The 22837-nt window shown below is 39.0% G+C and overlaps 1 protein-coding gene across 4 annotated transcripts in view; it reads right to left on the reverse strand.

Moving 5' to 3' along the window:
* The window catches only part of Slc41a2 (solute carrier family 41 member 2), a 103458-nt gene that overhangs the window by 34436 nt on the left and 46185 nt on the right, over nt 1-22837 (reverse strand). For 3 of the 4 annotated variants that reach the window (XM_087192737.1, XM_087192736.1, XM_087192738.1), the window contains 2 exons: nt 18108-18255; nt 12749-12828 (listed from right to left, as the gene is read on the reverse strand). In XM_087192737.1, coding sequence (XP_087048863.1) covers nt 12749-12828; nt 18108-18255 — 228 coding nt within the window. Of the gene's footprint in view, nt 1-2829; nt 3186-12748; nt 12829-18107; nt 18256-22837 lie in introns of those variants that run through there. The other variant, XM_087192739.1, reaches the window with a different exon arrangement.

Here is a 22837-nt window from a genome sequence, read left to right on the forward strand (position 1 = left end):
AGGGAATGGGATTAATATGAGAAAATGGAAAAATAGGAAAAAAATTTTTGTAAATAGGGAGGGCTGGAGGGGTTGAAGGGAGGGCAGGTGGATGGGGAAAAAATAAGAACAAAGAGAGATTATGTAAAGGTGTAAATTTCCAATCATGAATGTAACTGTATTGTATACCTAAAATGTACCAATAAAATTAAAAAAAAAAAAAAAAAAAGAATGGCCACCATCAAGAAATCCAGTAACAAATGCTGACGAGGCTTCAGCGAAAAAGGAATCCTTTTACATTGCTTGTGGGAGTGTAAACTTGTACAGCCATTATGGAAATCAGTGTGGGGATTCTTCAAAATACTAAAACTAGACATTCCATTCAATGCAGTTATTTCCCTTCTAGGTACCTTCCCAAAAGAGTTAAAGACATTATGTTACAGTGATCCATGTTTATAGCAGCACAACTCATAAGGGCTAAATCTTGGAAGCAGCCTATATGCCCATCAGCAGATGAATGTTTTAAACATGTCAACCTTCTCAAATACTTCTTTCTTCGTACTGAAAACATTTAAAACCCCCTGAATAGTACATAACTGTTACCTATCTTCTTACTCTGATCTTAGTGTACCTTAGAATTCACGGATCAACCTCTCTGCATCCTCTCTCCTCAACTCTCCCCACCTCTGGTAACCACCATTTCCCCCTCAATTTCTCTCAGTGCCTCTGAGATCAACTTTAGATTCCACACATGAGTGAGGTCATGTGGCCATGTTTCTCTGTGCCTGTTTTGTTTTACTCCAAGTCAGGCCATGTTGTGTCTTTCTCCTATTTTTTTTATTTTGTACTTTATTTATATATTTGATTTCTTATATAAGAGAAACCCTGCAATATTTAAGCTTGTATTTCTTTTTTTTCCTGGTACCAAGGACTGAACTCAGGACCTTGTGCTTGCCAGGCAGGCATGGCACCACTAAGCTACATCCTTGTTGGGAGCAACGCTACATAATTTTAGGGAAAAATCATTTGGTTAGCCTAGTTCTCCTGCCTACAGCCCAGCTATGGAATTCTGAGACATAATTCCATTTTGGCCTCTGGTCACAACTGAGACCTCAATGATCCGGTGATGCTGTGATTATCCAGGACAAGAAACATCCTGGGAGGAACAAACATCTACTCAGTTCCTCGTTCTTGGGTTGTTACATCTTATTTAGCAGGATGTCCTGAACTCTCTGCAAGTCATCTGTTACATTTGTTTGTCCTGATGTACTGAGTACTGAATAAAAGGTGCAGTAAGGCGAAGGCTTTTGTCTTTGCCACCCAGAGCAGCACTGATCAGACCCAAAGCTCAGCTTCTTCTCAGTCTCATTTTTCTACCTTTCCTGTAATTCGCCTTGTGCGGCTGTGGCTCGCAGAAGACTAGGACTTACTGCAGAGGTTCTGGTAACATCCCCTTTCCCTGTTCCCTACACATTCTCAGCCCTCAGTCCATGTTGTCATAATGACAGCACTACCTTCTTCTTATGGCTACATAGTATTCCATCTTCATCCATTCATCTGCTCACAGAAACGTGCCTATTTCCACTTCTTGATTATTGTAAGTAAGGCTGTAATGAACACAGGAGTGCAGATGTCTCTACTGATTTTATTTCCTTTGCATATATATACCCAATAGTGGGTATATATTTTTTGAGGAAACGCCATACTGTTTTCCACATGGCTGTACTAATACACATTCCCACCAAGCATGTGCAAGGGTTCCCTGTTTCCCGCATCCTTGCCAGCACTCATGACCTTTTGTCTTTTTGATAACAGCTATTCTTGCTGGAATGAAGATTTATCCTTTGTAGTTTTGATTTGCATTTCTCTCATGATTAGTGATATTAAGCAATTTTTCAATATCTATTGGCCATTTATATGTCTTTTGAGATATGTCTTTTTAATTTTATTGCAAGAATTGGAAGTCTTGAATTCAGAACTCCATTGGAATCACATTGAATATACATAGTCAGGCATCACTTAACCTGGGGGATGTGTTTTGAGGAATTTGTTAGGTGATTTCTTCTCTGTGTGAATACCATACAGTGTACTTTCACACATCAAACCTGCTAGCGCAGCACTGGCAATATGAACCTGTACTGCTGGCATACATGAGGCCCATTGTTGGCCAAAGTGCCATTATGTGGTGCATGTCTCCTAGCGAGTGATGCGTTTAACAGAGAACAATCCTGACAGGATGTCTGCATCAGGCACTGAAACCAAAGGCTCTGATCACACTGGAGAAGACCAGAAGCCAGCAGCCTTCTGACCAGGACTGTCACCCAACCGAGATCCAAGTTTCCTGAAAACACCACAGATTCTCCCTCCTAAACAATGGATGCAAGACTGCTTGGTTCTGTTTTTGCTTTTGTTACTGTTTGTAAAGAATTATCTGGTTGTGGCTAGATAATGAGTTCTTTTTTGACAATTTAAGAGATGATTTTAGGACCCAATCATAGGTAACTTCCCAAACCAAGCCCTAGTAGCCTTGCAGTCTTGCCCTGAGGAATAGGTGGGGACTATACTCAGGAACATGGTGGGGAGTGATTACATTACCTTTATATTGCCTAACACCTAGTGAAGTTTTGGCATTCGCTGAATTCTAAAAGAGCTAATTTGTTACTTTGGGAATAAAATGTTAATGTTTTTTTAATCACAGAAAAAATGAGAGAGAAATGAGAAAAGCATGAACTCTCTCCTCCAAAGCCAAGAGAATGATATCTTTTTGTGCCAATGCACCAAAAATAAAGCAATTTAAATGCAGTATTTTAAAAACTGAAATTGTAATGACTTTATTTTAAACTAAATGTAGCTTCACAATTTCCTCATCACATGTCATTTGGTAAATAAAAAATTCATTAAAAGCAACTGTTCAGGATAATTTAAAATGTAGTTCATTATTAAAATGTTTTTAAAATGCATCCCATGGAGTTCTGGAAATTTTTCTAAAGGAAAATAAATGTCTTTAAAACTGTGTTTAAAAGTCACATTGCTGAGGTGGGATAACCAGGGCTCATGAATGCAAGCTCTGTCCTCGGCAGATTCCTGGTGCTGGCTCGCACCGCATGGGCACGAACACGGCTTGGCTGCTTGCTGTGACCGGGACAGGTAACTTCTCTGGGGCTCCCATTTTCTTGTCTGAAAGTGAGGTCATTTACAGCCACCTCCTAAGGATGTTGAGAGAACTGGATAAAGTAATGCATGCATCAAAGACACTGAGCACTTTCTGCACACAGTGCAGGCTCACCAAATGTTAACTAGCGTCACTAATAATTTAACAATTTACACAGTGTGTTTCTGACTTGGTGTTTCCCTAACTGTAAGACCTCACACTTAACGTGATGGACAATTCACTGGTCAGAGGATGTCTAAGAACTCTGTTGCTTTTTAATTTACATATTATTTTTTAAAGAAGAAAAAGAATAAATTACTTGGTACCTGTCTGTATTTAATCATTTATTATCTTGCCGTACTGGTGACCTAACCCAGGGCCTTCTACTAAGCTACATCCCCAGGGTATTTTGTTCTTGGAGAGAGGGTCTTGAGAAGTTGCCAAGCTGCCCAGGCAGTCTCCCAGAGTGTGGGGATTTCAGATCTGTATCAGCGCACTCAACTGGGTAACCATATTTTAAATAACCGTTTAAGCTGCTTTCTGTACACTCAATGAATTTTTTACTAGAAGTTTGTGATAACTATTTCTAAAATATGAAATTTCTAAATCTAAGCCCATTTCCAAAGTAAACAACTAGAATAAGACACTGAATAATTGGCATGAACTGGTACTCATCTGATAACAGCACAAAAACAAGGCCAGTAACTTATTCCTTTAACTGAAAGAAAATGAATATATCTTAGAAACTGAAAGAGCTAAGAAAATTTATGCTACACAACATAAACACTTTCACAAGGGGTGATGGGGAAATCAGTAAGGGAGAAACCAGGGGAAAAAGCCTCGGAAACATCTGTGGGTTTCTGTTTAGTCCCCCAAAGGAAAAGAATCTAATGTTAAGAACTGTACTTGAGGGAGACAGATGTTTCTCACACAGGAAGTGGATCAAGAGATGGGAGTGTAGATGAAAAGAAGAATTAAGATATTAAGATGTGTTATGTACATGTACCAACTCCACACAAGGATTGTAAACAGGTATTGCAAACAAGAACTAATTTTAAAAAATAAATACAACGCTGAGTTAAAAAAATCAGGCTACATAGTTGCTTGAAAGTGATTTATAGTTATGTAAAAATACACATGCACATGGTCTCACAGTTCAAAGGGACACATAAAATTTAAAATACTTATACCGAGTTATTAACAGAAAAGTAATTTGCATTGGGAAAAAAGAAATGGACTTAATGCCAGGCAAATGACTACACTCAGGGATGTGTTTCAGTGCCGGATGCTTCCCACGGGAATGTATGCACTGCAGTCCCCCTCAAGGCACTCCCCCAGGAGCTTCAGGGCCCGGAGCGGGATGGTGGTAACGTCCCGTTCCGTTCCGTGTTTGTTAGCTAGAAGCACACGTGCACTGGGAGGCCTGAAACTATCTACTCTAGCTGTGTCTTGCCCTGGATTGAGTCTAAAACAAAAAGCTACTGGTGATTATCTGCAGTTCTCTTCAAAAACCCACAGACTTGCTCCACTTTATAAAACTGCTTTTATCTGTGTTACCAGGTAGCACATTAACATAAGAAACAAACCTTTACACACAATCCACTTATCACCACCCTCTTCCCTGTTCCCTGACTTGCTGCACGCTATAATCCTGAAAACCTAACTGATGTTACAACTGCACCAAAGGGAAAATAAAATCAATGGAGATTCAGAGATAGACACTAGAAAAACTTTTCTAGATAAGATGAATAACATTTTAGAGTAAACAATACAATTAGTGAAGGGACTAATTAAAGTGTTAGCCTGTCATGGTCTTGCTATGATTGCTGGTTGTATTTTCAAGCTACTGCAAAATTATTACCTTGGAGTAGTTTCCTTTGATGTCAAAAATGCTTTCTTGCTATATATATATGCTATATTTCTATTAAGAGCTTGTTACTAGCCTTTCTTTTAAATTATTTAAATTCTTTAGAGACTAATTGCATTAATAAAGCTGGTGGAGAACATATAAAGATAGTCTCACATAAATTAAAAACATTAGTAAAAACAGCTTGTCAATATACTAAATAATTAGTGACACTCCTGAGTATCCACAGAACCTAATTTCAGGTATCTTCTGCTAGAATAAGCACAGTTAATAATAAAAACATTTCATACAATAAGAAATTATTAACAGGTTCACCTAGGGACTATTTAAAATTTAAATTTATGTTTTGTTAAATTTAGAAATACATGTTTCCAGCAAATGTTTAGCACACACAGCACAGGATATATTTCAAATTCTGTCAAGAATTCTTTTGCACATTTCCAAAGGAACCCAAAATTAAAGTTCATGTTCTTAAAAAGCAATCCTTATAATCCACCCTAACCCTAACTCAAATTACTTTTAGTTTCAAGAAATGCAAAGTAGGGAGACCTATTTTCCAGTTTTTCAGAAGAAACACACAAAGCCCCTTGGAGTGAAGATCCCTCATGCAGACAGGGCAGGCGCACTTGCCTGGGCTCCCCAGCCTGTCATCTCTCTCATTGCCTCCCAGCCCAGCCATATACAAACACACAAACAGGGCCAGCAACTGGACTGGCAAAGTCCCTGTGTTTCCCACTTCCCCAGCCAGGATCGTGCATTTCCAAAGAGCAAAAACTGGTTCTCGTGTGTGGGGCGCTGTGTGGGGGACTTCCTTATGTCATGTGCAAAGCACAGCTCCATCTCTGTGTATGGTCCACACGCATCTATCTACACATGTCATACACATGGATTATGCACATCGGTGCACAGCAGCACACTAACTGGACAGACAGTATGTCTGGGATTTTAATATCTTACAGGTGGGGATATTTAGGGGGAAAAGGTTTAAAATGCCTCTTTCAGAGGAAGATGATGAAAAAAGCAGTCTGAGCACACAGCCGTAGGTCAGAACTTCCCAGTGAGTGCACCGCAAATGCGTCACTGCTGGGTCGAGACTCATCTCTCTGCCCTGCCCGCAGTCTGACCCCTGGTGTGTCATCCCAGTACACAGAATTTCCTACTTGTGCTGTGACACTAGATAGGTTGGGAAACACTGCCTGGAAAATGAATCTGCTTTCCTGGGACAACCGAGGCTGGAGCTGTAAGTACTTTCATCTCAGACTCCTCTCTGGAGGCTGCAGCCAGTGTCTCCGCCCATCCCTCCCCTCTGAGGTCCTGGGGGTTCTGTCCTCCAGGGCTACGTGTGGCCCTCCCTTCCTGCTGGCTCCCTCTATCGCCATCTCCCCTGCAGCCCCTGTGCTTCTTTCTCCACCGTCCTCTGCCTCTTTGTCCACGAACACGTCTACATCTCTTCTCCTAGAAACAGGCCCACATTTGAACTTCCAGGCCCTTTGGAGTTCTTGCTTAATTCTCTTCTTTTCATTGTCAACCACTTAATGAGAAATTTTTTTAAAAATGCTACTTCCAAGATTTTAATTGTTTTATACCAAATATAATAGATACAAATATAATATTATAAAGTATGTAGGCTATAAAAATCATACCACAAAAAACAAACCATCCACGGATCCATCACTTTATTTTAAAAAAAAGAATACAGCTACTTGGGAGGTTCACACGTTTCAGGCCTGGGTAACTCAGTGAGATCCTGTCTCAAAATGAAGAGCTGGGAACATAGCTCAGTGCAAAGCCCTGGGTTCCATCCCCCAGACAGAAGAAAAAAGCAACATTATCTTTAAATTTAGTGCCTTCCATGCCCTTCCCAGCCCCAACCCCTTCCTTCCCAATCAGAGTAACTGTCCTTAATTGTTTTTAATTCTCTTGCTTTTCTCATGTCACTGCTACATTATATGTATAGTCCTAAACAATACATCACCTAGTTTTACATGCTTTTGAAGTTTACATGAGTGAAATATCATACATAAGTACTTGGAGTCATCCTTGCTCTCAAATAAGATGTAACTCATTCACTTTCACTGTTAATAATATCCTACTGTGAAATTGTGCTTTCACTGACTTAACCTGCTATTCAACTGAACGGAACTCTCTCGAATGATTTCCTAATTGCTGAATAAAAATGGTCCCACTTGAATCACCCTCCTTGGCCACATTGATAGCTCTCTTTCTTCTCATAATTGCTCTCTAGCTTGACTCTTTCTTCTTCCTACAAAAATCTTCTCTTTTAATGTCTAAAGAGCTCCATTCCAAATATTCTTTCCTATCCAAAGAGCACAAGCATTAGACCCACAAGAGGAAATGTTGAGAAACCAATATTAAGCCAATTTTTCTAGTTACACACAGGGGAAATTAAAGAAAGGAATAAGTGTTGCCATCATTGCCATTTTTATACGAACAGAAGGAACCGTTTTCTATTTTTGCTTCTTTAAATGCACCTCATCAATTCCTGCTAATGTACATGTAATTCTTTGTTTATATTGTAAGTTGTTATTTAACAAGATAATTTCCTCCAATTCAGTTACATACAATTTTCAGCAAAACTAAATATATGCCCTAACTCATGCATTTATTCATTCAGCAATTACCAGATCTTAATGTGGTAGGCATTATTCAGAGAGTCATACAAAAAGGAAACCATCATTCAAAATGCATACTGTAATAAAATTGCTAAAATGTACTGCGGAAGCACAGAAGAGATAGCAACTAACTGCTACGTATCAACTTTGCAGTAGAAGTGACATTTTAATGGGGTCTGGATAAATGATCAGCACTTTGTACAAAGAGAAGAAAAGCAGTAAGTTCAAGAGCAGGCTGCAGAAACACAGGATGTGCTTGATTGAGAACGCCTGAGTGATCCAACAAGAAGGGACTCTGAAATGGTGGCTGTGGGGCCTGGGACTGGAGAGGCAGATGTCAGGGCAGACTGGGCCCAACATGTTATGATAAATAATTTGTACCTTATTCTCTAGGAAACAAAAAGCTAACTGTGATCTTTAAAAAAATTTTTTTTCTATGATACTGGGGATTAAACTCAGGGCCTTGTACATGTTGGTAGGCAAATGCTCGACCCCTGAGTTACATCCTCAGCCCTTTTTTATTTTAAAGCAGAGTCTTGCTAAACTGCCTTAGTTGGCCTCAAACTTGAAATTCTTCTGCCTCTCAAGTAGCTGGGATTCCAAGCATGCACCATCATGCCTAGTGTTAACTATCTCTAAGCAGGGACCAAGATCAGTTTTGTTAGGAAGATAAATCTTGACAGCAAATGAGCATGACAGGTTAAACTGGATGGCAGAAGGGACGGGGAGGTCATTCATGGAAATCTATCCAGGAAAAGATAATGAACAAAAGCTGAGAAAGGAGAAACAAAGCATTTGAGACTAATGTAGCAGTTATCTCAAGAGTTGGTAAATGGGGTGCAGTGGCACATGTCTCTAATCCCAGCACCCCGGGAGCCTGAGGCCGGAGGATCACAGCTTTGAGGCCAGTCTGGGCAACTCAGCAAGGGCTCCTTTTAAAAAATAAAAAGGGCTGAGGATGTAGCTCAGGGATAGAGCACCCCTGGGCTGAATCTCCAATAAACACCCCCCCCCCCAAACACACAGAAGAGCTGTTAACAGTAGAGTTTAAAGGTGAGGAAATGTATGACTCTAGGATGTCTTCCTAGGGGTCCTACATGGATAATAAAATCACTAGCTGACCTAGGAAACATGGAAAGAAGAGTGGGTTTGGGGGAGGAAATAATGTGTGAAAACATCCCCTTTAAAGTATGGAGCTAGAAACTAACATATATATGTCAAGCCTAGAGCAAAAGAGTTAAAGCCACATGACAAAGACAAAAAAAAAAAAGAAAAAGAAAAAAGAAGGGTTCTCAGACTTTCGCACATTATCAGAATCAACAGGGGTCCTACCTCAGGGCTTCTGATTCAGGCCTGAGAATTTGCATTTGCAGCCAGATCCTAAGGAACATTGCTGGTCTGGGGACTATACCTGGGAAATCACTGGACTAAACAGTGTCACTCCTGAAAAAGGTGGAGACTGAAAATTGCTGATCATGATGACAGTCCTGGATAACACAAACACCTAAGGCAAGAAAAAGCAGAAACCAGTAAAGGAAAAGAAAAGAGAATTTCCAGAGAATAGGATGAGAACTGGGGAAGTGGGGGGGCTTATCAAACACTATCAAGCAGCTGAACTGAAGTCTGGAAATAACTGGACAAAGACACCAGAAGGTCACTGACCAGCTTAGTGAAGCAATTATGTGGAGTAAGAGGGAAGGAATGCAATGAAGTGAAAAAGTACGGACTACGCCGGGAAAGTCTGTTATAAAGAGTAGAAGAAAGAACAAAAGCCTGAGAAGGCAGAACACTTGGGAAAGGTGACTTAGGATGAAAGACTTGAACACACTGAGGGCCACAGGGAGAAGATGGAGAGAGGAAGACACGGAAGATGCAGGAAACAATGGCACAGTAGCTGACAGAGCAAGGTACCATGGTGGTGTCCAGACTGCAGGAGGCTCTGTCTAAGTGTTAGCCCTGCTGAGGCAGGCAGAAAGCTAAAAATAAGCCCTGGAAAAGCTAATTACAGAGGTGTAGGAGAGGCAATAAAGCACTCTGGGAGAGACTATGCCTGGAGCTCCTATTTTCTCTACAGGTTTGCCCTCAAGGTACACTGAGGGAACTTCTTCAAGAAGAAAAACACGTAATACTAGATGGAAATGTGGATCTACACAAAGAAAGAAGAGTGCTGGAAATGCCAGTTTACATGGGAAAATACAGAAGATACCATTTTCTCATTTTTAATCTTCTTTAAAAAGTAACTGTTTATAGCACAAATAATAACAATGTGAATATAGGGTTTATAACAAAGTAAAGTGCATGACATAAAGAACATGGAAGAAAGAGTGGTATTTCAACTCACATAAACCTCTTAATCCTATATGTAAAAATAATATGTATATTATTAGAAAGTAAACTGTGATAAAAATATATGACATAAACCCTACCAAGTGTGGAGTGTGGGTAAAGCTTAGACCCAGAAATTCTGACACCCAGCTAGCAGAAGTCCCAGGAGAGTCACAGAACATGCTGGAAGACAAAGGCTTTAGGAAATCCCGGGGTCAAGAAATCTGTTTAACCTAATGCCTTTTTGTTGTTGTTGTTGTTGTTTGTTTTTTTGGTACTAGGGTTCAAACTTGGGTCCTTTCGCTTGTGCAGCAGGCTAAATCCCTGGCCCTGTTTAACCTAATGTTTATCAAATATTAACTGACCACAGAAGTCACTCTGGAAGTTACTGACATCTCACAGAACTAGAGAAATCTATTTTGGAGAATGCTAATAGTTCTGAGAGATGTTAGTAAGTATTAAACAATATCCTAATCATAAAATCATCACAGCTATGTTTTATTTCTTTAAATGATATATATATCCATGTATCTAATAAAACAGATAAATCAGTAGCTGCATATTATAAGAGAAAAAAACTTCATGTTTTGGAATTAGATCTGGGTTTAAATCTCAACTCACCACCTGCCTGGAAATGAACCCATGAACAAATTAAATTACTGTCTTTTAAAAAATCACTATCTTATTGTGAGGATTAAATGCTATATAACTTGCATAAAATATATTATATGCCACATAAAAGAACTGTGTTATGTGCCATGCTATGCATCTACTAAATGAGAGCAAGTGATGAAGATGATGAGGATAAACAGGGGTCCTTTAAACAGTACACCCCTAGCAGACTGAAAATGAAATCCAGGTCTCAAAAGTTCCATTTTAGCCAGGGGTGGTGGTACACTCCTGTAATCCCAGCACACGGGAGCTGAGGCAGGAGGATCACTTCGAGTTTGAGGGCAGCCTGGGCTTCACAGTAAGGTCAGCCTGGGATACACAGTCAGACCCTGTCTCAAAAAGAAAATAGTTCCATCTTTTTTTTCTTTTTTGGTACCGGGGATCAAACTTGGGTCCTTGCGCTTGTGCAGCAGACGGCGAAACCACTGAGCTAAATCCCCGGCCCGGTTCCATCTTATTTGAGGAACACGGATGGAGAGAATCTTCCCATGAATGTATTTGAGTGGAATTTAACAAAAGATGGATTCACTGCAGTACTCAGCTGAGAGGTTACTGAGATTTGAAAAGGATTTTACTACCATGCGATGCACCATGGCACAGACTCCCAAAGATAGCACTTCATGGAGTTCTGGAACTGCCTGTATGGAAGGTGGAATAGCCCTTACCTAAAGGGCTGGCTGCAGTCTAGGGTAAATTTCTTTCTGAAATGTTCGATACAGCTGTAACAACCATTACTGGCTGATACTTACACTGATCACTTTGTCAACTAACTTTCACTGAAGGGAATTTGAACAAGTAGAGGGAGAGTGGTGGTATTGCCAGGCAGTGAAAATCAGACAGTCTCTGTAGGGACAGCACCAGACTCTAGTCAGAATGAACACAGAAAAAGCTTCGGGTCCAACAGCATAGTAGAGGGTTTTGAAAGCTAGACAGCGAAATTCCAACTTGATATGTAGGAGAAAACCACTGTTTATCTTATTCCTGACATCACAAAAACAATGTTTAAGGAAGACTGGTCTTTTAGTGGTGAGGGGCTGAGTCAGGGAGCTTTATTACTTGTCTGGAGGCTGAGGTGAGACTCAGACTACAATGGCAAGCCATGCTGGTCACACGAATGAACGAACAAGCCAGTCATGTGAGCACAGCTCTGGTCATTTTCTAGTCAAAGAGGAGGAGAAGAGCCAGGTGGAGTCAGATGGTTCCATGATTTTAAGGATGGGTGACAGGGAAATGCTGGCTCAGGACCCTTGGGTGGGGCCTAGAAGGGAAGCGTGTTCTTGTGCATTCTTAAGGCAGACAAAAATTTAAAAGCTCAGTGGAAATTTTAGATATGAGATTAGATTTCTACAGAGCTTGCCTTTATATAAAATTTTAAGTAAATATACAGAAGCAATTCATATTAAATGTTAAGTATATGCTGTGACAGGATTTTTACCCAGGTAAAATTACTTCTTAAATTATACTGATCTAGACTAGTGGTGGGCAAACTTACAACATGCATGCCGCAGCAGTCTGTTTGAATTACTGAAAGCTCTGAAAGGTTCACTATCATTTATCTAGGTTACACTAAAATCCAATTTAATGATAGCCAGTAGCCAGTAGGACTAAATTGAAATCATCTCAGTAAATGTAATTCATAGAAAAATTCCTGTGAATTTAAGTATTATAATTCCCTTTTTATAGATAACAAAATATATAAGGCAGATTTTAAAGAGATCAGCAGAACAACAGCTTTTAATAAAATGAGTTGATTCAAGCCATGGTAGACCCAATGATTCTAATTTATCCATGGCAATTGGCAAAAGCAGCAACAAAACAATTCATGATAGCAAATAAGTCCAAGGCAAAGGATAATTAAGATCTGAGATAACATTTTCCCATACCAGCTTTAAAACTCAGGTGATACCTGACTGCCAAAATAATATCTAATGATAAGATTAAGAAACCACCCTTTCCAAAAACATATGCTACATTCAGAGACCAGGGAATGTAATTTCTACTCTGTATAGCAAAGCGGGGTTAGAGAGAGAAATGGATGGGATGGGAAGACAGACTTCTTAAAAATGAGCCCTAAGACTATTGGTGCCTCAGAGTAAACAAAGACTTATACCTAATTCTTACCATTAATAACCGGTGTGTAAACAACAATCCCAACCAAGTTTGGGTCAGATACAGTTGTGTCCAGAATAAGGCCCCCAATGCTGAAAAAAATAAAGTTACATAATTTATGGAAGGGGAAAGTACTTGAAGTTGTTCTGTATATACATACATATACCCCTACTTTGTAAAATAAAATGTTCACATATTTTTTAAGTAGAGTATAAAGAAAAATATTCAAAGTAAAAATCAATGTCAAGAATAAAAGCTGGAGGGCCAGGGATTTAGCTCAGTGGTTCTAGCACCTGCCTTGCAAGCGCAAGGTTCTGAGTTTGATCCCTGGTACAAAACAAAAAAAAAGAGTAAAAAGCTGAAAACAAAACATGACTTCAATTATAGCCCCAGAGGTCAGGACTCTGAGATATATTACCTGTGAAAGGAAAGAGTATATGCTTTAAATGCATTAGAATGTCTGGAAGGACCATGCGAAATTATTAACCATGTTTATTTCTAGGGAGTGAGACTGACTGGGAACTAATGATCACTTTATAGTCTGATCAGTTTAGAGTCTGCTTATTGATTTTTAAGTCACTTAATCTATTCATCTTCTAATTTAAAAATAATTATAAAAGAATATTTTTTCATATTTGAAGTAACTAAGGAATGAAACAGACTTTGTTGGGGGGGTTGTTATTGTTTGTCTTTTGGGGCAGGGTCTTGCTACTGTTGTCCGGGCTGGCCTTGAACTTGTTACACAGTATGGGATGACAGGCCTGAGCCACAACACCTGGCAAAGAGATAATTTTTTATTGTGTTGAAACTAGATATAGTTAAGATGTGTCTTATCATTGGTAAATTAAAATAATAACTGCATCTGGTAAGGTCACACATACCTGTAATTTTAGTGCTTAGGAGGCCAAGGCAACCTGGGCTATGTGGGGAGTTCCAGGTCATTTGACTACAGAGCTAATCTGGAAAAGTCTAGAAAAATAACACGCAGCTATTTTCAATATAATACAGTGGTAAGCCATGCGCGCTCACTGTGTCAATGGGACTTGGAGTCTTTTCTCAAGTTTCCCAAACAATTATTAATGTCAGTTAATAATTGGTTAACGTCAGTCTGCTGGTCTAAGTTAAAAAACATGGTCAGTTCCAATATTGCATGGGATCCTGTTGCCTAAATCTGCCAGGAAAACGTGATCTACATTACAGCAGAATGAACCATATGCTATCACAGAATGGGATTGTTAAAATATCAGATCAAATGTTCTTATCACTACCTGATAGTTAACATTAGAAAATTATTGTTTCTTTATTAATTATTTAGTAAAATAAATTTTAATTATTAAGAAGGTATACTGTAGAGCCCCAAAACAGTCTTCCTTAGAAATACTCAGGATTTTTGTTTCTTTTGCAGTGTTAGAGATTGAACCCAGATCCTTGTGAGACAAGGCTCTAGCACTGAGCTATACCCCCAGCTTGAATTATTTAGTATTTTAAGCCTGAATTTTTAAAGTAATATATTTATTTCAAGAACAGACTACTTATGAGTCAAAGAATAAAATCTCCCTGCCAAAATGCATAGATAATGCTATGGATACATAAACACTTATTAAAAATACATTTCAAAATATTTTTGTAACTGAGGTAAAACCTGTTATAGAAAAAATTACAAAATCAAATAAAAAGAAGAAAATAAAAACTGGTTCTAGTTACATCAGTCAGGGTTCATACAGTTAGCATGTTAAGAGAGATACATATAACACACATAGATATATACATACATACATATAATTCAGTATATATTTGTGAGATCCATATACAGTGGACCTTGGTTCACAAATGCTTTTGTTTGCAAATAATTTGGCTTGTAAACACAAGCATTTGGCAAATTTTGTTTTCGTTTGCAAAATCTGCATCGGGTGATGAACACAACTGTGGCCATCTTTCCCACACAAACGTGGTCCATCTTCTGCAAAATCATACAAAAAATTAAGTTTGTGAACCGAGGCACCACTGTATATGATATCCATACATATGACTTTCCAGATATTTTTATTACATATTTTATTTTATTATTTACTTATTTATTTCAATTGACAAAAATTGTCTAATTTATCCTGTACAACATGATGCTCTGAAGCATGCATGCATTGTGGAATGGCAAAATCAAGCTAGTTAACATATGCATCGCATCACAATACTGTCACTCAGTGAGTGGTGAAAACACTTAAAAGCTACTCTGAGCCACTTTCAAGAATGCGATGTGTTCTTATTAACTACAGTCAGACCATGTTGTACACCAGACCTCTAGAACTCACCCCATCTAATTATAATTTTGTATGCTTTCACCAACAGCTCTAAACCCAGGCCCAGATATTTTTTAATATGTGTATTTTTAAAAGTAAAAATTGAATCAAGATGTGTGTCATTTTCTTTCTTATTAAATCTTGTTTTTATCAAACCAACACATGAACGTTATTGAAAAAGTGACTACCACAAAGTCTAGAATAGAATAGTACCTAATCCATTCCCAGATTCTTTGCTCCAGCAGGCATTTTCTTCTACTCTTTGGCTATTTCCTCTGACATTTAACTCTGCTTCTCAGCGACATGCTCACACTTCTGTGTGTCACTTTTCATTTAGACCGTGTCCAAGGACTTCTGACTGCAGCAGATGAGGGTCTGGTCTCGTGCCCCTCCCTCCACGCTCCAGGCCTCACACAGCCCTTCCTCCTCCCCTCCTGCTCCTGTGGTTCTATTGCGATCGACGGTGAAATACTTGGGGTTGATTTTATTGTAACAGTGGAAGCCGTATTCACAGCTTAGCCACAAAGTGTATTCGATATCCTCACATGGACTTTTTTCTTTGCCTCAGATTTCTCCACCTTTTTTAGGTATCTATTACTAATCTAGCCTCAAGTGTGTAATGGCTAATGGGAGGCCTCTCAGTATACCAAATGGATCCTGTAGTTAATTGGTTCCAGTGTTTTCACTTCTCAGCATCCCCTTTCCCTAGGGCATGGTGCTCCTGGTGGCAGGGCTGGTTGGTCCCTAGCCTTGGGCACAACTGTCACCCTGCCTCTTCCTCCATCTCCACTGCTAGACCCTGATCTGTGAACCCTAGGACCTTGTCACTGGAATCCTCCAGGAAAAAGCAATCAATATGACAGAAAAGAGCCACCTGCTGTCATGGGATGGGATTCTTTACTCCTGTGTCGTCTTCTGTCTTGAGTTATGTCCTTGTCCTTGCTCTGCTAGAATACACTTTTTTTTTGGTTCTGGGTCCTTGCACTTGCGCAGCAGGCGGCGAAACCACTGAGCTAAGACCCCGGCCCCAGAACACACTTTTAATCAGCTTTAAATGAAAGGACACAGGGGAAGTACACTTGATGAGATCTTGCCTGTCTGAAAATTTATTTAATCTTGTCTAATACTGTGACTGTATTTATGTCCAAAATAATTTTCCTTCAGACTTTGTAGAAATCATTTTTGGTGTTCCTATTAGATGTCCTTCTGATTCCTAGTCCTTCATAGGTAACTTCCTCTGTTTTTCCTCTGGAAGCTTTTGTGGCTTATGGTGCCCTTCCATCTGGAAACCATGTCTTCAGTTCTGGAGAATTTTCTTACATTGATTTTTTGATAATTTTCTCTGCTTGTCATATGCCTCCTCCTGTCCACCTCTGTTTTGTATTCTATATTCCAATACATTCTATATTCTATTTCTATTCTATATTCTATATTTATATTCTATATTCCAATATTGTAGTCTACATTCTTTATCTTCCAACTTTACTTACTGTTCTGCTATTTATTTAAATTCCTCAAAGCTCTTGTTTTTCAACTTCTCATTATAATATCCTGTCCTTACATTATGGATGCTATAGTTGTCCCTCTCTGAGGAAAATGACTCTACAGTGTTTGCTGAGGTTTTTCAGCCACCCCTGCCCTTCCTTTGAGTACCTTTTCTGTCCATCTTCCACCAAACCCCAAACGTCTGATGCTCCTCTGCTGCCTGCCTCTCCTTCCAGAGCACTGGAAGTGTACTCAGAGCTCTCGGTGTAGACAGGTAGAGGTGGTCACCAAGTGCCGTCACATTAAGGAACAATCAGGTGGGTGTGAGGCTCTTGCACTAACGGACCGAGCAGGCTCGAACTCTACAGATCTTTGCTTTTGTGCTGCTGAGTTTCCCCAAAGGAACTGTCTAATTTCTTCCTGGGGTAGAAACCTGTCTGCCAGTGCTCTATGTATACAAGCAAAGTAAGTGGGGTAAGGTTCTCATCGTCCAATGTGTAGACTTCCAGTTTGTCTTTATATCTTTCACTGAGTGCTTAATTCTCATCCTGACCTACACAGGGTCTGGGAACTGTGAAGCGGTCTGTTAGCCGTCCCCAGGTCAACCTGAAAAGGCAGAAGGGCGCTCACCCGGGTGTGCAGGCTGCAGAATGGCTCTAGGGATCTGATTGCTCCTTGCTTAAGCTTCCAACCCATCTTCTTCATCTCAGATTTCAGAACTCAGTGCTAGATGGTCCACCTGTCCCAGTGTCTGAGGTTCAGATCAGCATGCCTCTGACACTGGTTAATTTCCCCCTTTTCTCTTTCTGCTTGTGTACTGATCAACCACCCGATGCCTATCTTTCTATAGTTTTTATATCTCTCACATAATGTCTTTTCTGCTCCCCTTCTGTCTTTATGGTTTTATAGCATTTTCATTCTTTTATAATCATTTTAGTAGTTTCAGGGAAGAAGATAAACATGTCTCAACTTACCAAGTTTAAGAGGACATTCATACTCATTTCTTGATTACCCGCTTCACCAAATGTACATTGAACGTCTTTTCGTGGCAAAAGAAATGCTGCAGTGTTACTTTTAAAGACTAATCATACACTTTCAGACTATATAACTATTTAATCAACATGTGATAGACCTTTAATTTTTCCATTTTAAAATTAAAAATTCCAATATAATGAGGATTCTTGCAACTAAATCTTATCCATACATTCTTAATTATATGCTTAAATTTCTCAGCATCCTAGATGTGGAACTGGTCAAATGGCATATACATCTCTAAGGCTTTCTGGTATTTACTAGCGCAACTTGCTATTCAAAATAAGTAATGTCCTTGTCAGGTTATCACCACACATACACATACCATTGAATTTTATTTATCAATCTGGTAAGTCTTTGGTTGGAGAGAAATGTGAAACTGGTAGCCAATTCAAATTTCAGTATATCCATTAATTTCAGCAACTCCTGTAACTCTGATCCCTTATTACCTGAGAGAATTATGAATCGGTCATATAAAATGGTTAATCAAAAAACCAGGCAAGTTGTTCCACATGCACATTACAGACACGCGCCTACACACACACTCTAATACTAACCTGCTTATGATCATAGCTGTTATGACGGGCTCCCAGCCTGAGTGCAGAACTGTCCTTGTAGCTGGATGTTTGGCTGCTATTATAATCCAAATAGGAGTCAGAGCCAAGAAAAAGACTCCAACTAATGGAGAAATGTAGTAATAGGTCTCTAAAATTAAGAAAAAGGGACAGCATTTCAATCTGTCTTCCTCCAAGTAGCAAATCTAAATTACCAACAGTAAAATTTTACCAGGTGATATAATACTATCAAATATATTAACATTCCTCATATTTTTGATAAATTTCAGACAAATTAGTACTGTAAGTAAAGTTTTAAAATTAAATAATGTGGTTAAAAACAAATACGTTAATTCAACAAACATTTATTATAGCTACATGGCACACATGAGAATAGTAACAACAGAGTTAATAAGAACCATAGTAAAAAGCTACCATTTAACAGAATGCCAAGTTTCTGTGCTACTACCCTGTAGCAGATGTCTTACCTGATCACAGTTACTCCCTCTCCATTCCTGTTATACTTTTCTAGAGAGAGAAACTTCTCTCCTCATTGACTTTGGGCTCCGTCATTTGTCGTATTTATAGGCATGATTTATGCCATCTCTAAACAAAATCTTAAATGTGCTTTCAGAAATGGCTGGAGGATTTACGTGTGTGTGTGTGTGTGTGTGTGTGTGTGTGTGTGTGTATGTATCTGAGCTGTTTTCAGACACACAGGCATGGCATGACGTCTGAGAGAAGGGGAAGAAATGGTATGAGGCCTCCAATAGCTCGGATTCCCACCAAACACAATGGACAGATCACAGCTCTGGGGTGGGGTGGGGGGGAAGAGTTCTGCAGACCAGGCTGAGGCAGAGGGATTCACATGGCAGAACACTGAAGGAAAGGAAACTATTAGAGACAGCACTTGAGAACTGCATGAAAAGCTATGCAAGGGCAGGATGCTCCACATAATCCGGGAGGCGTAAACTACAAAATCCCAAGTTTACATAGGAAGTCAGTCCAGATCTAACTCCTGCAGATGCCAGAGGTATTCAGTTAAGACCTGAGAAAGATGCCATCTTGGTAGCAGGGCTCACCCTAGAATAATGTCTGCTGTCCATCTGCCCCAATGTAACTTCAGAGTAGGCCTTGTAAGCCTGAGCTAATCCATAAATAACTGCCCACAAGAATAAAGTCCAGCATTCTTATAGAAAAAACAATTGAGCCCTTCATTACACTGCACTTTCAGTGTCTAGCATCCAGCCAAACACTGAGCTTGGAATATTTGATCCTATTGAAAAAAAATCTATGACATTCTATTTACTTAAATAGTTCACTATCTCACAAGTTTTCAAGTAATCTTTACAAAACTAATAAGTATATAAATTTGGTAACAAATTTTTAAGAAATATTCAAATAATGTATACAAATTTGGTAAAATTTCTCTTTAACAATCACAAGAAAAATCAATTATAAATTTAAAAATGGAACTAGATATGGGCAATGTTACAAGTACATAAGTATGCACTGTCTCTTTAGCATTAAGCTATTAATTCATTAATTTTATTTGCAAATATTTTATACTTAATTCTAAATCTCCCTATGGTTCAAAGTTATATAGCCTTTATTTCAACAGTTTTATCTTCCCAAAGCATTTTTGGTGCATTTTAGCTGATCAAAATTTTATTATCAAGATTTCAGCCAAGATATTCCTGGGATTCTTCCTGATAACTCTAATATATATTGTGTTTAGTATGGACTTAAAGATAGAGTTGATCTCACAGTCCTTGTAGCTGATAGTCTTAAAATTAAAGGTCACATTTTTCTATTATCTCACAGAATTCTGCAAGTCTTGCTCTCACTCTTATTTTTGATTGAATTTTTATTTCTTTAGATTTTTAAGATGTTTGTTTGTTTGAAAACAGGGTCTTGCTATGTAGGTGGTCCTGAATTCACTATGTAGCCCAGGCTGGCCGTGAACTCATGGTGATACTCTTGGCTCAAGCCCCCCAAGTGCTGGGATTATAGGTGTGCACTGCCACACCAGGCTAGATTCTTAAGATACTTAAAGATCTCCCACCTATGATTAAAGAAGCTTGAAATAGAAACTAAAATTTTCACTTTTTCCCATTAGGTAGAAACAAGCATTTATAGATATTAAAATAATATATAAACATATTTTATTTTCATGTCTCTGTCTGGATTTACCATAACATTCAAAACAATTATACTGACAAAAATCATTTTACATTTTCTTTCATTTAAAGGAATATGACTAATGCTACATTTAGTTTCATTTTTTCCATTATATTTTAAAAGATGAAAAAAGTATTTGTTGAATGGATTCCTAGATCTTGTAAACCATTAGATAATGAGAAGTAAAATCTTGATGAACAAGCACTCCTACCTCCTAAAATAATTAAAATTGCCAACAATCTCTCTTCTGAACAAGAGAAGTAAAAGCACTGAAACCACCAAACGCAAAGGAAAAGAACTATGCTGCCAACTCAATTCACCTCAGGATTTCATTCTTAGGTCAAGACAGGAAGACTGTGCCAGGCTTTGAAGTTACCCTCAAAATTACATCTCTGGGAGCACATCCAGAATTGAAAAAGCACCTGCCACCTCACCCTTAATCACTGCCCCGTATTTCCAAAGAAAAGAAACTAAAAATAATGAGTAGACAGTTACCACATAATCCAGGAATTCTCCTAGATGTGTGCCCAAGGGAGCTGGAAACACACATGAACATCAAAACTTGTACACAAATGTTCATAGCAGCATTATTCATAACAGCCTAAATAGGAAAGGAATCCAGATGTCTGTCAAATGGTAAGTGGCTAAACAAAATACAGTATATACCCAAGTGAAAGAGCTTATTCAGCCATATTATTAATCCATACACTGGGATACTATTCAGCACTTAATAAGATGAAGTAGTAGTGATCCATGCCACAATACAGATGAACCTTGAAAACATTATGCTACATGAGGGCCGGGGATTTAGCTCAGTGGTTCCAGCACCTGCCTCAAAAGTGTAAGGTCCTGAGTTCGATCCCCGGTACCAAAGAAAAAATAAATTATGCTACATGAAAGGAACCAGACACCAAAGGTTGCACAATGTATGGCTTCATTTACATGAACTTTCTAGAAAAGGCTAACCCAAACCAACAGAAAGTAGATTTGTGGTTGCAGGAGGGGGGGAGGATGGAATGAGCAACACTGCTAAGGGCACAGGGTTGCTTCTGGAGATGATGAAAATGCTCTGGAATTAGGACATGGTGTTGGTTGTACAACGTTATGAATATAACAAAACCAATGAATTATTCACTTTAGAAAGTGCATGGTATGTGGCTTATAGTATATCCAAATTTTAAAAATTCTGATGGAAAATAAAGGAGGGAGGAGGTCTGTTGTATCAGTCAGCTTTTCTGTTGCTGGGACAAAATATCCAACACCTGCAACTAAAAGGAGGAGAAGTTGATTTGGCTCAATTTCCAATGGGATTCAGTTCCTGGTCGCTGGCTCCAAGGCACAGCAGAAACAGCACAGCAGAAAGGGTGGCAGAGGAATGCTGCTCACCCCATGGTGGCCAGCAAGCAGAGAGCAAAGGAAGGAGAGGAGGGGAACACACCCTCCCACGTTATACCCCAGTGACCCACCTGCTGGCTGGGCCCACCTGGGAACCTGAGACTTCTGGGGGACATTTTAGATCTAAACCAGAACATCTATATTTTTAACAATACCAATGTCAAAGACACATGCAGAAAAAGAGAAAATATAAAGCAAATGGGGTAAGGTTAATATTTGGTGAATGTAAGTAAAGGATCTGTAAGGTTTTTTCTACTATTTTCATTTTTGCAACTATTTTAGAAATATAACGTTATCTCCAAATAATAGTTTCTTAAACATTAAAAAGGGGAAAACTATGATAAAGTCAAAATCCTCCAACTATAAATGTGTTCCATGTCAATCTGTTTTACAGATGGCACAAAATTAAAGAATTACTTTTAGAAAAATACTAATGACACAATTAGCAAGAGAAAAATGGCCAATTAAAAGCCAACTACGAACTTCTTAATATTAAAACACAAAATAATGTCTTCTAAATGAAACATGTTTAAAAGACCCTAGCTAGAATAATATTCTGTATTAAAATCTCACTACTGTGGGTGTGATGGTAAGCGGACAATGGCCCATAGAGCTATCGAGAACCTGTGAATGTTAACTTATGCAACAAAAGAGGCTTTGCAGATGGGACTACACCATGGATTTTGAGATGAGAGTTGTATCCTGGGTTATTTGTGTGAGCCCTAATGCAATCACAGGTGTAATCATAGGTGTCTGTATAAGAAGGAGGCAGGACAAAATTTGGCTACAGAAGAGGAGAAGGCAATGTGACAGAAGCAGAGACAGCAGTAATGTGGCTGACTGAGGGATGCCACAGCCACCACATGGCAGAAAGCTGCGGAATGGAGCCTCCTGGGCCTCTAGAAGGAACCCTTTCCACCAAGACCTGGATATTAGTTCTCTTGGTTCATTGGGCTTATAGCCTCCAGAACACTACAAAAATACATTTCCGTTGTCTTAAGCCATGAAGTCTGTGGTAATTTGTTCCTGTAACAGAACGTGAATACAGGTATACATAGAACTGTTTGGATCTTTAAGCCCACTAAATGTCCACATATGTCAGCACTCATCTGTGCTACAGGTGAACACATAGCCCAAGTGCTTCAAACTGCTCTTAC

This window comes from Heterocephalus glaber, unplaced genomic scaffold, assembly GCF_053883595.1.
Source record: "Heterocephalus glaber isolate CG9 unplaced genomic scaffold, H.glaber_assembly_v1.0 deba00001572, whole genome shotgun sequence".
Taxonomy (NCBI): domain Eukaryota; kingdom Metazoa; phylum Chordata; class Mammalia; order Rodentia; family Bathyergidae; genus Heterocephalus; species Heterocephalus glaber.